At 29.6% G+C, this 14,255-nt stretch overlaps 1 protein-coding gene across 1 annotated transcript; it reads left to right on the top strand.

The window, feature by feature from the left end:
- The first annotated feature begins 228 nt into the window (after positions 1-228).
- Positions 229-5,517, top strand: LOC130981878 (L-aspartate oxidase 2-a, chloroplastic). The gene is made up of 8 exons (XM_057905620.1): positions 229-449; positions 1,127-1,270; positions 2,039-2,390; positions 2,760-3,002; positions 3,224-3,280; positions 3,371-3,451; positions 3,819-3,880; positions 4,054-5,517. Exons 2-8 carry the CDS (start codon positions 1,137-1,139, stop codon positions 5,066-5,068), a joined length of 1,944 nt encoding a protein of 647 aa, XP_057761603.1. The 5' UTR covers positions 229-449; positions 1,127-1,136; the 3' UTR covers positions 5,069-5,517.
- Positions 5,518-14,255: the final 8,738 nt, after the last annotated feature.

Raw genomic sequence — 14,255 nt, forward strand, 5'->3', positions numbered from 1 at the left:
TTTATATCTATATTTGTAAGTATTTATATAAAAAATATATAATTTATATTTATCAGAATTTATATATATAAATTAATATAATTTGTATTAATATTTTTTAAAATTTGTAGACAATAAAATTTATTTGTGGAAAATAATTTAATAACTGTGAAATTACTAAAAACTGAAGTGAAACCAAAGTCTTCTTAGCCGCCACTAATTTCATATTCAAAGTTACCTTTTAATATAGTTTGGTTTTTATTTGGTGTTTTTAATTTTTATGTCATGACTCATGAGTCATGAGCACAAATTCTAGGAACCTTTCTGAAATCTTTCTCCGCATTCATTCATTCATTCATTCATATAATAATATTCATTCTCTGCAAATCAACGCCAACCCAGATTCTCCTTTGTCCTTTCTTTTGTGTTTTCTTCACCCTTCTTTCTCCCTCACACGCTCTCTCATCAAGGTACCCACTTTCACCATTTCTATCTTCAATTTTGGGATCATCACAACATAACTGAATGTCTGTCATCTATATATAGGGAACGTTCTCTATGTGTTTGTGTTATTGTCTCAAAAGGTTGTGTCTTTATGTATGTGTGCTTGTGTGGTTGGTTGGTCATGAAGTTTTCCATCCAACCCTTTTCTGATCTTTTGAGTTTAACTTTCATTCCTCTCTTTATTGTGTCTTTCAACCACTTCTTTTGTAACTGAATTCCTTCTTCTTTGTTGGTGTATGTTGTTTCAGAAATTTTGAGTAGCAATATAAATAATGGGATATTCTCAGCTGTTTGATGTCTTGATTTATGTCATTTATTCTTCTACTTTGATCACAATAACATGCAGAGAAGGAGAAACAGGGGTTTTTGTTTTCCTTTGAGTTGATTAAGCTAAATTGTACAAGGAATTCTAAGCACATATATATTAGATATGAGTTTGGTCCAGCATAGTTCACCAGTTTAGTGGTTCTTGTTAAAATCTTTGTGTTCTACCAGTTTATTTTGTTGGCTTTGTTATTCACTGGCTTTTGCCAATTGTTCCTGTTGCTTCGGGTGATCCACATTTACCTCTTTCAATGTATAAAGTGAAGGCTCTTGTCTGAAGTTTTTTGTTTGTTTAACTCTTTGTCTGGGTTTTGAACAGAGGTGTGACAATGGTGACTTGTATACCTGCTGGGAGTGGCAAACTGCATTTTGGAGTGACAGATTGCAAGGGACGTAGCTGCATACGGACTGCGTGCGTTTCTGATGTGCCTATCAAGAGGAACACACATAAATATCTTTCTTGGTAATAGTTATTTGATGTCATAGGAATCAATTAATATCTATTTCATATGTCATTTACTAAAATGGAGTTCTTGTTTGCTTGTCCAGAGTTATTTGATGAATGAAATTTTACTTGTTTGCACAAGATCGTGTGTTCATTTTTTCAGTTAAAACTCTTGCATATAGTATTCTCACAGTATGCTTAGAAGAATTGGATCCAACAACAATAATAATAGTCTTCAGTAGTGATCTCATATCTTTTTAAATGCCTAAAAGGGAATAGTTTTTTGCCCTAGTCCAGAATTACTTTTGATGAAACTTGTCCTGTTTTTCAAAAGATTGCATAATTTAATTGTGGTTAAATTTTATTAATCTAAAACAAATATGGTTTGTAGAATTTGTGCATTTATTTTTCCAAGTATTTGAGGGAACTTATTTTGGGGGCTGGATCGAAAACAGTAAGGTTATTGTACTTTGATTGCCGAATTGTACCAAAGTTTCTGTCAGTAACTTTGGAAAACTTCATAGAAATAAAGGGCAGCATGGTGCAAATCATCTCAGCACATGTGGTCCGGGAAAAGACGGTGTCCTAAAGGTGTAATGTAGGCAACCTAATCTGATGCAAGCTTTAGTGGTTGTAAATAACTTGTAAAGAATGGAACTTGATGTAGACTTCCTACTTTGATCTTAACCAAACAACAACAAAGCCTTGTCCCACTAAGTGGGGTCGGCTACATTGATCTTAACCAAACTAAAAATTTTCAATTGCTTTCCGGGTGCAAAATTTTAGGTCTCAAGGGGTATCCAAGATGCTGCAGATACACAGGTGCAAGGCTTCTGTATCTCCAGTTTGCAAGAATCAGAAACTCTTCAAGGTCATTTCATCATACAAGAAAGAAGGTTCCACAAAATATTTTGACTTTGCTGTGATTGGAAGTGGAATTGCTGGGCTTCGCTACGCACTTGAAGTTGCAAAATATGGGTCTGTAGCTGTGATCACCAAAGCCGAGTCTCATGAATGCAACACTAATTATGCTCAAGGTGGCGTCAGTGCTGTGCTATCACCTTCTGATTCTGTGGAGAGTCACATGAAGGATACCATTGTGGCAGGGGCTTATCTTTGTGACGAAGAGACTGTTCGAGTATGTTCTAAACCTTTCAAGTTTACCAGAAATGTTGAATTCAAGTACCTGATCGGTGTTCCATAACTTTGCCAAATTCATCTGAAACGGTTCTCTTGCCTTTTCATTTTCAGCAACATTTTGTACTTATGAAATTATCAAAACAGGGTATTTTCAATTTAAAATGCTATTCAAGCACTTGATTTCTTTTTGCTATGTGAAGGCACGGAAATGCTGTTAATCTTTACTTTATGAAATTGAACAGAACTGTTCTTATTATAGAAATGATTATTTGAGCATGATAGAATTGCATATATACTTGTAAGCAATCACTGGTTTCTCTGACTACTGCATCAAGTTTTGTATTAACTATGACCCTTCCTTTTCCAGGTTGTCTGTACTGAAGGACCCGACAGAGTCAGAGAATTAATTTCCATAGGCGCTTCATTTGATCATGGAGAAGATGGTAACCTGCATCTAGCGAGGGAAGGGGGTCATTCACATCGTCGAATTGTTCATGCTGCTGATATGACTGGAAAAGAAATTGAAAGGGCTCTGCTGAAGTCAGTTGTTAATAATCCTAATATTTTTGTGTTTGAACACCATTTCGCTATAGATCTTCTCACTTGTCAGGTTTGTTCTCTCTGATATTATTTTTTATACTAATGGTTTTGTAGCGTATACCTTGTTGGTACCTCTCTCCAAGCATGCTGATATTTGTCAAACATTTGAAGTTTTAAATTCATGGGCTCCATTCACTTGAAATTGTTGCTGTTCAAATTTTACTAGGTACATTTTGAATGTCTCAGTGCATTCTCTAACTAAAATTCTAAAACATGCCACTGGTGTTGCAGGATGGATCTGATATCACTTGTGTTGGTGTTGACACTCTGAATACTGAAACATTAAAGGTGGGGAAAGTGATTTTGCGCAGTTGCTTGAGAAAGAAGTTATTGCTATTGTTGAATATATTTATGAATTTTCATCTTTTTAGTTTTTAGGTGGTAAGATTCCTTTCAAAGGTGACTTTGCTTGCATCTGGTGGAGCTGGACATATTTATCCCAAAACTACAAATCCTCTGGTAGATCTCTTTTCTATTAATAAGATAGTTTTATCTTGAATAGAGAAGTTTACAAATAAACTACTGATTATTGTTACTTACTCATTTGCAACATCTTATCAATTTATTCTGATGATACACTATAAATTTAGAAATAGCATGATTAAAATATAAACAGAATTAATAAGGTCTATTTTAAGCTGAAATTGTTGATTGATTAAGTGGTTTTCTTTGTCCTTGTAAGTGTTAATTGATGGCAGTGAAGTGATCCATCTTATTCTGGTTGCACCGTTGCACACTTAATATGTTGACCTGCTTATAGTGCATGACCTGCATTTTATGGTCTTATTTCTTTTAATTTAACTTGTTTATCTTTTTGTTATCGAAGGTGGCTACTGGAGATGGAATTGCCATGGCACACCGAGCTCAAGCTGTGATTTCAAACATGGAGTAAGTAGATGATTTCAGAAATGTGAATATTTAACTGTTTGATGAGTCTCACAATTTGCATACCGGTCAATACAATGTCATACCGATTAAACAGAAATTGGGTGTTTATAGTTGAGCTCTTTATACATATTTTGTTCTTTTCATGATTTCTTTTAATGATATGATTGGTCCAGGTTTGTGCAGTTTCACCCAACCGCCTTAGCCGATGAAGGCCTTCCAATTAAACCGTCCAAGCCGAGGGAAAATGCATTTTTGATATCTGAAGCTGTTAGGGGTGATGGTGGAATCCTTTATAATTTAGGCATGGAAAGGTTCATGTCTTTGTATGATGAGAGGGAAGAGCTTGCTCCAAGGGATGTGGTGGCAAGAAGTATCGATGACCAACTTAAAAAGCGCAACGAGAAATATGTGCTCCTCGATATAAGTCACAAGCCGAAGGCAGAAATTCTCTCCCACTTTCCCAACATTGCCTCTATGTGCCTCCAGCATGGTTTGGATATAACTCGCCATCCGATCCCAGTTGTCCCAGCTGCTCATTACATATGTGGAGGAGTTCGTGCTGGGCTTGAAGGAGAGACAAATGTAAAGGGTCTGTACGTAGCTGGTGAGGTGGCGTGTACAGGTTTGCATGGAGCAAACAGACTTGCTAGCAATTCATTGCTTGAGGCACTGGTTTTCGCTCGACGAGCTGTCCAGCCTTCAATTGATCTGATGAAGAGTTCTAGCCTTGACATGACTGCTTCCAATTTTTGGCCTCACCCTGTCGTGCCTTTTTCGCTTGGAAGTGATGTCATAGGCAAAATTCGATCCGTTACAAGAGAGTTGAGGAAAGAACTGCAATGTATCATGTGGAACTATGTTGGAATTGTTCGGTCCACGATGAGACTAGAAACTGCAGAGCGAAAAATTGGTAAACTAGAGGCTAAATGGGAGGAGTACTTATTTCAACATGGATGGAAGCCAACAATGGTGGTGCCTGAAACCTGTGAAATGAGGAACCTGTTTTGTTGTGCCAAGCTTGTGGTCAGCAGTGCCCTTTCGAGGCACGAAAGCCGGGGTCTTCATTACACGGTCGATTTTCCTCATCTCGAGGAAAGCAAGAGGCTCCCAACAATAATTTCTCCAAGTTCACATGTCAACAACACTTGGAGTTCTATGCAGTTACATAAGCAGCCCATGTATCAGTAACACTTCTTTGCCGAAATGTCGGTTTCTGACACTACATATGAATGGGGACAATAATCTAAAGCTATCAAAACCCGCACCAGAAGGGTAAATCCATTGCTGGAATCAAATTTTCATTTGCCTTTACTCCCCCTATAATCCTTTTTTCTTAAAAAAATTTGAAGAGAAGTATGTATTCTCTGATTCATTGTTTAAATATAGGAAGAAATATATAAAATATAGATTTGGGGTTAATGCCCCTTCTAATAGAGACAGAAGTTTAACATAACCAGATCTCAAGATTTGGATTTTTATTTTACCTTGGTGCTTGTATGCTATCACCATTTCAATTATTGAATGCAAATGCATGTTCGTTACCAAGTAGTAGTGGAATTCATGTGGAACTTCAGAATCTATTGGGTATATTAGTTTATATGACTACACATCTTAATGAAAATGATATTTTGGTTTAACTGTTACGACTTACGAGTAAATAGCCATCGAATTGATTATGTTATTTTTCAATCCATATTAATTTAGAGAGTAGTTGTAGGATGTAACCCGGGTTGTCTCACAAGTAAGAAAATATGTAGTTGATTAGATTATGGAATATGGAGGGTGGTGGACTGGTGGGTTGGTTTGATGCAAACAATTATCAATATTAAGAATTCTAAAAAAAAAAAAGTTTAAGGATTCTTAGGTTTAAGTTCTTTCTATCATCGACCCATTTTGTCAAACATATGGCGTATTCAAATTTATCGGATTTGGATCATCTAAAGTTTGAATTTCATTTTATAGAGTAAAGTGTGAATGTGTGATCTTTCAGCATTGATTTCATGGGTGGGACCAAAAATAAATATGAAAGAGAAACTATTCAAAAGTAGAATATCACATTTTACTTTCTAAAGTGAAATTCAAACTTTAGAGATGATCCAAATCTAAATTTATCACTCTCTTTTTCATATATTCTTAGACATCTCTAAGCCTCTAAGTGACACCAAACACCAAAAGAATTAAAATATTAACTCTTATGACTTGATTTCACTCCCTATCAACCAATTAATATACATGAACTTCAATCAAAGCCCAAGTTAATTACAATTAATTATACATTCATCAATTAACAAACTTATAAATAATTTAAGGCGAGTTATAACGTACAAATGAGGTATTGACATTTGGATACTTATTTTTGTAGAAGTTGCAAGGTTGCCGGTGGATGTCAGAGCCTGTCGGATATGGCTTTAGGTGGAGTTGTGTAGGTGCTATTCTGTTGAGCCGATCCAATGCAAACGGTGTACTTAGGGGGTGGGCTCCGTTTTATTGTTTGGCTTGTTTTTGTCAATAATGAATCGTAGTTATATAAGTGTGGGCTTATTAATGCATTGGTCAATCATAATTCTTGGCATCTATTTGGATCTACCAATATGCATGTAAGTGTTTATGCGTGAATTGAATGTGAAAATTGTTAGGAATAAAGGGCTAGTTTTTCTCCCAAATAATTAATGTATTTTATATTATTATTTTTACTACTATAATAATATTAATAATAATATAAAATATATATTATTATTTATGTAATAAATTTTAATTATTTTTAATTATTTCATTAATAATGAAATATAAAAAATTTTTGAATTAAATGTTTTTGTAACAAGTTAGAATATTGAAGATAAATAAAAACTATTACAATAAAAATTATATATTTTATAGTATTATATCTTTTTTTAAATAATAAAATAGTTATACTAATTTATATAAAAAATAATTATTAAAAAATATTTTTCAAATGGAATAAAGTGTATGTTATTTAACTAGTGTAAGAAAAGAGAATGTACATTTTAGAAATTGTCTATGCTACATATACAGTAAAATCAGCCATTAAAATCAGCCACAATATAAAATATATATTGGAATACAAAATACACATTAAAAATAAATTAATCCACACATGTATTTATATACAAATACATTGGTGGCTGATTTTAGTAACTGATTTTAGTATATAAATAATATTTTTATTTAGAAATAGAGGGAGGAGAGTGTTATTTAGACATCTAGTATGGAAGTATCATTTTCTCTATCGTAAAATATAAAATTGGCATGGTAAATTAACATGATAAATTATATACGCAATAAATGTAGTTGTTTCGAGACTTACCTAAAACCAAGATAATTTGACCTTAAAGTAGGGGTCCAGGCGCCTTCAGGTGCAATGTCTAAATACTTCTCCTACAGGAATGAAGCCGTTCGAGTTCCTCGTGAGGAGGTATGGGGTGATACCTGCAAGAGATTCTGATGTTTAAGTTAGCAAGGATTTTAGACAAATTTTTATATAGAGAGTTAAGAAATCCCTAAGATGGAAATGGTATTTATATAGTTGGATGAGTGACTGAGTGGCTACTCTTGTAAGGTCCCTTTTTATTCTAGTGGGTAGTTATCTTCTCTTTTTTTCTAGAAGTTATTTAGATATATTTAAATATATGAGCATATTTGTATGTGCAGTTAAAATTATGCATACCAAGTCGGTCTTCGTCAGGTTGGGCGCACCGGTAAAGTGAATTTGGTCATTTTAAACCCAACTAGGGTTGATAGTCTTCTCGGTCAATAGCTTCCCCACAATACTATATTTGTATTTTTGGACTTCTTCAATAATGTCATCTTTTCATATATAACAAATGATTCTTCTTCTTCTTCATATGTATTATCTTTTGACTTTGGATCTCCTGTTTTATTTAATAATATAGATGCTTTTATTGTAGGCTTTGATCAGCATTTGACGCAAAAACACGATTGAGTACAATCGGATCTGCTTCACGATAGTATATACGGACTTTCTATCACTACCTTTCACGTTTCTGTTAGGTGTTATGCCCTAACAGAGTAATAGAGAGAGAAAAAAAACTTGGATTAGACTATTAGTTATTATTTATTAACCGTATCTGTGTATGATAGCCGGAGTAACTGAGATTTGAATTTGAAAATTATAAACATAGAGCAAAAACTATAAACAAAATGTTATTGAAAAACAAAATTTGAATTTGAAAATTATAAGCATATTATTTAATTATTCAAACTCACAAGAGGTTTTGATGCATTCTGTAGCCATTATTATGGCCTTATTGGGAAGTTTTATGGTGGCTAAAGGGGGATGGAGGTTCACCCATCAATACATTTTTGACATTTGGCAAAGAGGATTATAAAAGAAGGTTTGTTGATTAGCTTCGAAAACAATAATGGTGCGGTAATTCATGGATTGTTATAGGAAAGTAGACACCAAAAAATGAAGCTGGTGCTATGGGTCTTCACTTGGACAAAAACATAACCGCATAAGACCATATTAACAAGACAAGCAAAGGAATAATAGAAAGGAAAAGTCTAGGGGACTAGCAGTTTTATTGAATTTTGGCCAGCATGTAACCAGCAGAGGAAGGTGAGCCATTGGATGAAATTTCACACCAATCTCACACCATCAAATCATCATTGATGGCTAGTTGATGACTAACAATCACAAAAATTACTGGCCCCCTCTAATAGAAATAATAAAAAACTTGAACAAAAAAAAAATAGAAAAGAATAATAGAAAAATAATTTGTCATTGTAGAATAAAAAGGAATAATATAGCAAAAACTGTAAACAAAATGTGATTGAAAAACGGAATTTGGATTTAAAAATTATAAGCATATATATTACTTAATTCAAACTCACAGGATTCTTCAATTCTTTATATATATATATATATATATATATATATATATATGCGCAGGTTTTGAAGCATTCTGTAGGCATTATTATTGATCTATTTTTTTACTACTATTATTATTGATCTATTGATGACCCGTTTCCATAGCCAGAGTCAATCATGAAACTTATCCTTTAATCCTAAGTTGTCAAATTGCTTTTGTCTTACTATCGAAGAAATTAGAAAAGGAATTGTCTTAATCATATTGAGTGCGAATGATTGATCAAAGTGCACGAGAAAATTTATGCATGCTATTATAAAAGATAGAAGTAATTTATTAATGTGATGAAATTATTTATTCTAAAAAGTGAAATTGTTAAATTTATTTTAAACTTTCTAATTATAAAATTGTTTTAAAGATATAAATGATAATTTTACCCAAATTTAATATTAAAAATCACAATATTAGAAAGAGCAAATGTTAGGGTTTAAGGTTATTAAGATTGTAGAAAAAAGTTGCACGTGAAAAACCTAAAATGTGAAAAATATTTGAAATATAAATGAAATCTCAATTCTGTATTTTCATGGTTATTGATTGAAGTTTGTGACTTTTGAGGGACACTCTTTTTCCTACCACGTCAACAGGATGTGCATGCGTTCAATTGAGATAATTAAATTATCATTAATTACGTGTATTTATTTATGAGAAAGTCTAGGGCTAGAGGTTTTTAGCCATCAATTAGCCATTGATGTTTTTAATGATTTGAGATTGTATCTAATGATAGAGAATCATTCAATTTTTCTTTGATGATTAAGTACTGGCCAAAATTTAGCAAACGTGCTGACCTCTAACACTCCTCTTTATTTATTTAAGAGCAGTTTTTATTTACTTATACAATTTAAACAACACTAAACTAAACTTTACTTTTATATTAAGATGTATGCTTTTTGATTTGGACAATTATTTTTAAATAAAGGGATTAAATTATGGAATATATGTAGGTATTCCATTATTCCTTTATAATCATTTATTTAAGTTTTTCATCTCGTAATATATATTTCACTCTATTTTTATATGCTAATTGAGTGTTTTTAATTTTGTTCTCGGACAAGTTTTTTTAAGAAATTGAATCATATTATAGAGAAAAAGATAAATATATAGATTTTTTATTTTTTAACTTGAAGATAAATAAGTTTTTCGAAGTGACTTAGATGTTTTGTATTTTAAAAAATAAAAGATGTTTTTGTATTTTTAGTTAGCAATAATTTATTTATGTTCTAATTAAAAAGTCAAATACTTAATTATCATTTCTCTTAATTATAGTGTATTTTTTGTTATTTTTTGTTTTGAATTTTGTGTTATATACTAAAATTTGTGTAGGTAAATTTATTTCTTATTATTTGGTTAGACTTAGTCACACAAAATATTTGAACACCTAAGATTTTTTTTTACTTTTTAAAATTTTTATTACTTTGCTATACTACAAGTTAAAATAAATGGTTATATTAATGTATTAAAATGCACATTAAATATACTCTAATAGTGGTACAAAAATTTCTCCCAATTAAAAAAGTTAACCACATATCTATTTATTTTTTAGTAATATTATGGAGACAATAATTTAAAATTATTTTATTTAATTTAATATTTATAATTTTATGTATATAATATCTAAAAATATTTATTATATTTAATATTATATATTTATTTCTGATATAATTAATAAATATAAAATAATATAACTTTAACTTAGTTTTTATTGTCTTCTAAATATTTCTGTTATTTTTTACATTGATATAACTATTAGAAAAGAAAATTCAAATTGATACTTTAATTTTGTTAGATTTGTTTAATTTAAAATTTCAAAGTGTTACTAGTAAACTTATATAGCAGATAATATGATCTCCGTATAAAAGTAGAGCAAAATCAATATCCTATAATTTTTTCAATTAATATATTATATTAGATATTTTATTTATTATAATTACTCGTGTGCACCGCTAAAATACTTTAGTATATATAGACACTTCTAGGAAACAAAAGTGCAACTTATAATTCAGGAATATATCTCGAACTTAATGTTATTGAGTAACTCATCATTACAGCCAGGGGGCGAAGCTCTTTTACTTATGAAGTCTTTTAATTTTATAATTTAGCTTTTTTTTATTTTTTAATTTTCATGTTAGCCCCTTTCTAAAAGGGGTTCGATCTTCGCAACAACATGCATTCTGTGTAATGAAATGATCAATTATTTGTCATTATAATATTCCTTAGCTTACAATGAAACAGGAATTTGGCTATGGTGGGGAAACTTGAAATTTAGACCTTTAAAGACGAGGCCAAAGATGCTATATTAATAGTTAAGAATGAAATTGTATTCTAAAATTTTTTATTAAATACAAAATTTCTTCACAAGTGTTTAGAATTGCAAGTGAGTGGTGGTTATGAATTTATTTAAGGATATATTTATTATTTATTTAATTATTTTCAATATATAATTATACTATTTTTTAAAATAAATAAGTGTTACTAATTATATAAATATATTTATCTATAAAAATAATTCAAATGGCATAATTTTTTTATATTAATAATTTAATTATTATTTACTCCTATGCAACTATGTATTTATATACTGATGAAAGTGAATTTTGTTTACTATTATATTGGCTGTGGCATTTTATTCTACACATTTTTTCTCGTAAAGTTAATCCCATATTAATAATAGGGTTAACTATCAAAATTTGGTATGGAAAAATTTAACCGCTGATAAAAATGTCTTTAAAAAATATTATCGATAAAATAATTTCTAAAAAAATTTAAAAAATAACAAAAATAATTAATAAATATTATATTTTTGTGAATAACGACAAAAAAATTTTCGTATTTAACAAATTAAAATTTAAAATATGCATAAAAAAATTTAGAACAAAATTTGATTTCTATATTTTTTTTAATTTTTTAAAAAATGTGTTCATTCACAATTAAACAATTTTTTTTTAAAAATTACGGAATATAAAATTATCAAATTTTAAAAATAAAAAATCTTATTTTTTTAATAATAATTGTAAAAATTTACATCAAAAATTAATTTCAAAATCTATTTTTAAAATATATATTTAATATTTAGTTCTTTTTATTACATTTTTAAATCTTTTGAGAACTTATTTATCGTTAGCATCTTTTAGAATTTTTTTATGTAATTTAATTAAATTTTTAGGTACTATTTTAATAGTTTATTCTAATAAATATAAATAAAATGTGCTATCAAATTAACTATCCGTATATAATATATATTAAAATACAAAATATATGTTAAAAATAAATTAAACAATATATATATTTATATATAAATATATAATAATAAATTTAATAACTAATTTTTATGTGTACATAATATTTTTATTAATAAATTATATTAAGTAATAATATATTTACTATATTTATTTGTTTACTCGTTCTTATTTACGTTGATATTTTGTGTGTGCATATATATATATATATATATATATATATATAGGACAAATGATATTTTTAAGCCAACTTGTATTAGAATTTATATGATTAAGTCAAACGAAAAAATAAGATATGAATCAACCAAAAATATATCTCTATATAATTCGAATCAAACCTATTCGAACTAAAAAAATTTAGTAATTTGAATTAACCCTGTTTGAATTAGTGAGAGAGTTTGCAATGTATGTAATTTGAATTAAGTCAATTCGAATAATAATAATAATAATAATAATAATAATAATAATAATAATAATAATAATAATAATAATAATTAGAATATAATTTAGATTAATTAGAATCAATTGATATTATTTAGTATATCTGAATGAAAAGAAAAAGAATTAACATTAACAATGAAAGCAACAATGTAACCTACATAAAAATAAACGGTAAAAAAAAGTTAAGATTAAGAACGAATCCTATAAGATAGGTTATTATGATGAGATAAAAGTACCATGAGAATCCTATAGCATAATGCAAGATAGAAGATTATACCATCTAGAGAAAAAAATCTTGTGTGGTAATATAGAGTGAAATCAAATGCTTAAGAATTATTGTGAAACTAGTACTCTCTTTTAATATATTATAATAAGTAATAAATAAATTCAATTGAAGTTTATTTATCTAATTTTATATAATTATTTTTTATTTTTATTTTTTAAATAGTTAATTTTGTTTATTTTTTAGTTTATATTTAAATATTATAGTACAATGATAAAACTATTAGATAAAATACAAATATGAATATTATTAATATTTTAATAATTAAAAATGATATCTAATTTTTTAATTTTATTTTTCATGAAACATGACAACATATATTTTTAATGATATTATTACAGCTAAATGATATTTAAAAAATTTAAATTGTTGAAAGGAAAAAGAATTGATATTAAGGCGACAAGGACAATATATAACTCATGAATACAATTACATAAAAAAATAGAAAATCTAATGAATACAATCACACAATTACCTAATATATACGTTTAGCAAATTAAAAAAATAAAAATAAAAACTATGGTTATCAACTAAATTCTAGTTGTGCAAAAAATTAGCAAGAATTGAGAGAGAGAAGGAGATAGAGGTATGAGATTATGTGAGAGAAGATAAAACAAATGTGTGAAGTGAATGTTGATTTATATAATAAATATAAGAATGAGTGATGAGTATGAAAGGAGAACAGAAGAAATTAGTTTTTAATTAAATTTATATCTATTAAAAAGAAGGGTTGAGTACTTTTTTCGTCCCTAAGGTCTGAGGTGAAAATCAAATTCGTCTCCGACCTTTTTTTTGTTATTAAAATCATCCCCCAACGCTCAGAAACGCTTTAAAATCATCCTCCCCTTCATGAAATAAAATTTCCGAACACCTTTGCCCCTGAAGCCTTTAACGCTTCGTTTTCTTCCCGCGAAAGGGCTTCAGTGTCTGATTTACGTTGCACACTTGAAAACTGATCTTTCACCTTCAATGATGCCCTAACAGAGGTTTGTCGTCACCTAAGGAGTAGCGTTACTGCATTTGAATTGCGTTGGCAAGAGTGTGGGAGGATGTCATTCTCCTGTAGTCATCTCGAATCAGGTATGTATACACCATTGGTTTCGGTAGTTTCCAAAAACTGGTAGGGTTTGATTTTTGGTTTTTTGTTTTTTCATTTTAGGGATGGGAGCCTTTAACCTGAGTGTCTATCATAGGGGTCGATTTGGATATGACAATGGGACGTTGAATTATATAGGAGGAGAAAAGACATTGATCGAAGATGTTGAGAGTGATTGCTGGTCTGTATTTGAGGCATATGCTGAGGTGAGACAGTTTGGGTACACAAAAGAATATATTTTAGCTTTGTGGTATAAGAATCCAAGTTCTGAGTGGTTAGAGAAGAATCTGAAGTTATTTGCGGGTGACAGAGACGCACTTGAGATGTGTAGATTAGCAAAGCTGAGGAATCATGTTGAGCTTTTTGTGGTGCATAAGGTTGAGGATGCTGAAGGTTTTTCTGAAGTTGAGTAAAT

This window comes from Arachis stenosperma, chromosome 5 (assembly GCF_014773155.1).
Source record: "Arachis stenosperma cultivar V10309 chromosome 5, arast.V10309.gnm1.PFL2, whole genome shotgun sequence".
Classification (NCBI taxonomy): domain Eukaryota; kingdom Viridiplantae; phylum Streptophyta; class Magnoliopsida; order Fabales; family Fabaceae; genus Arachis; species Arachis stenosperma.

Bases quoted from the DNA above. Each gene is read 5' to 3' on its own strand.
- LOC130981878 (XM_057905620.1), top strand. From the start codon at position 1,137: ATGGTGACTTGTATACCTGCTGGGAGTGGCAAACTGCATTTTGGAGTG. The intron at 3,003-3,223 runs GTTTGTTCTCTC...CTGGTGTTGCAG, and splicing joins TAGATCTTCTCACTTGTCAG to GATGGATCTGATATCACTTG. The intron at 3,281-3,370 runs GTGGGGAAAGTG...TTTAGTTTTTAG, and splicing joins TGAATACTGAAACATTAAAG to GTGGTAAGATTCCTTTCAAA.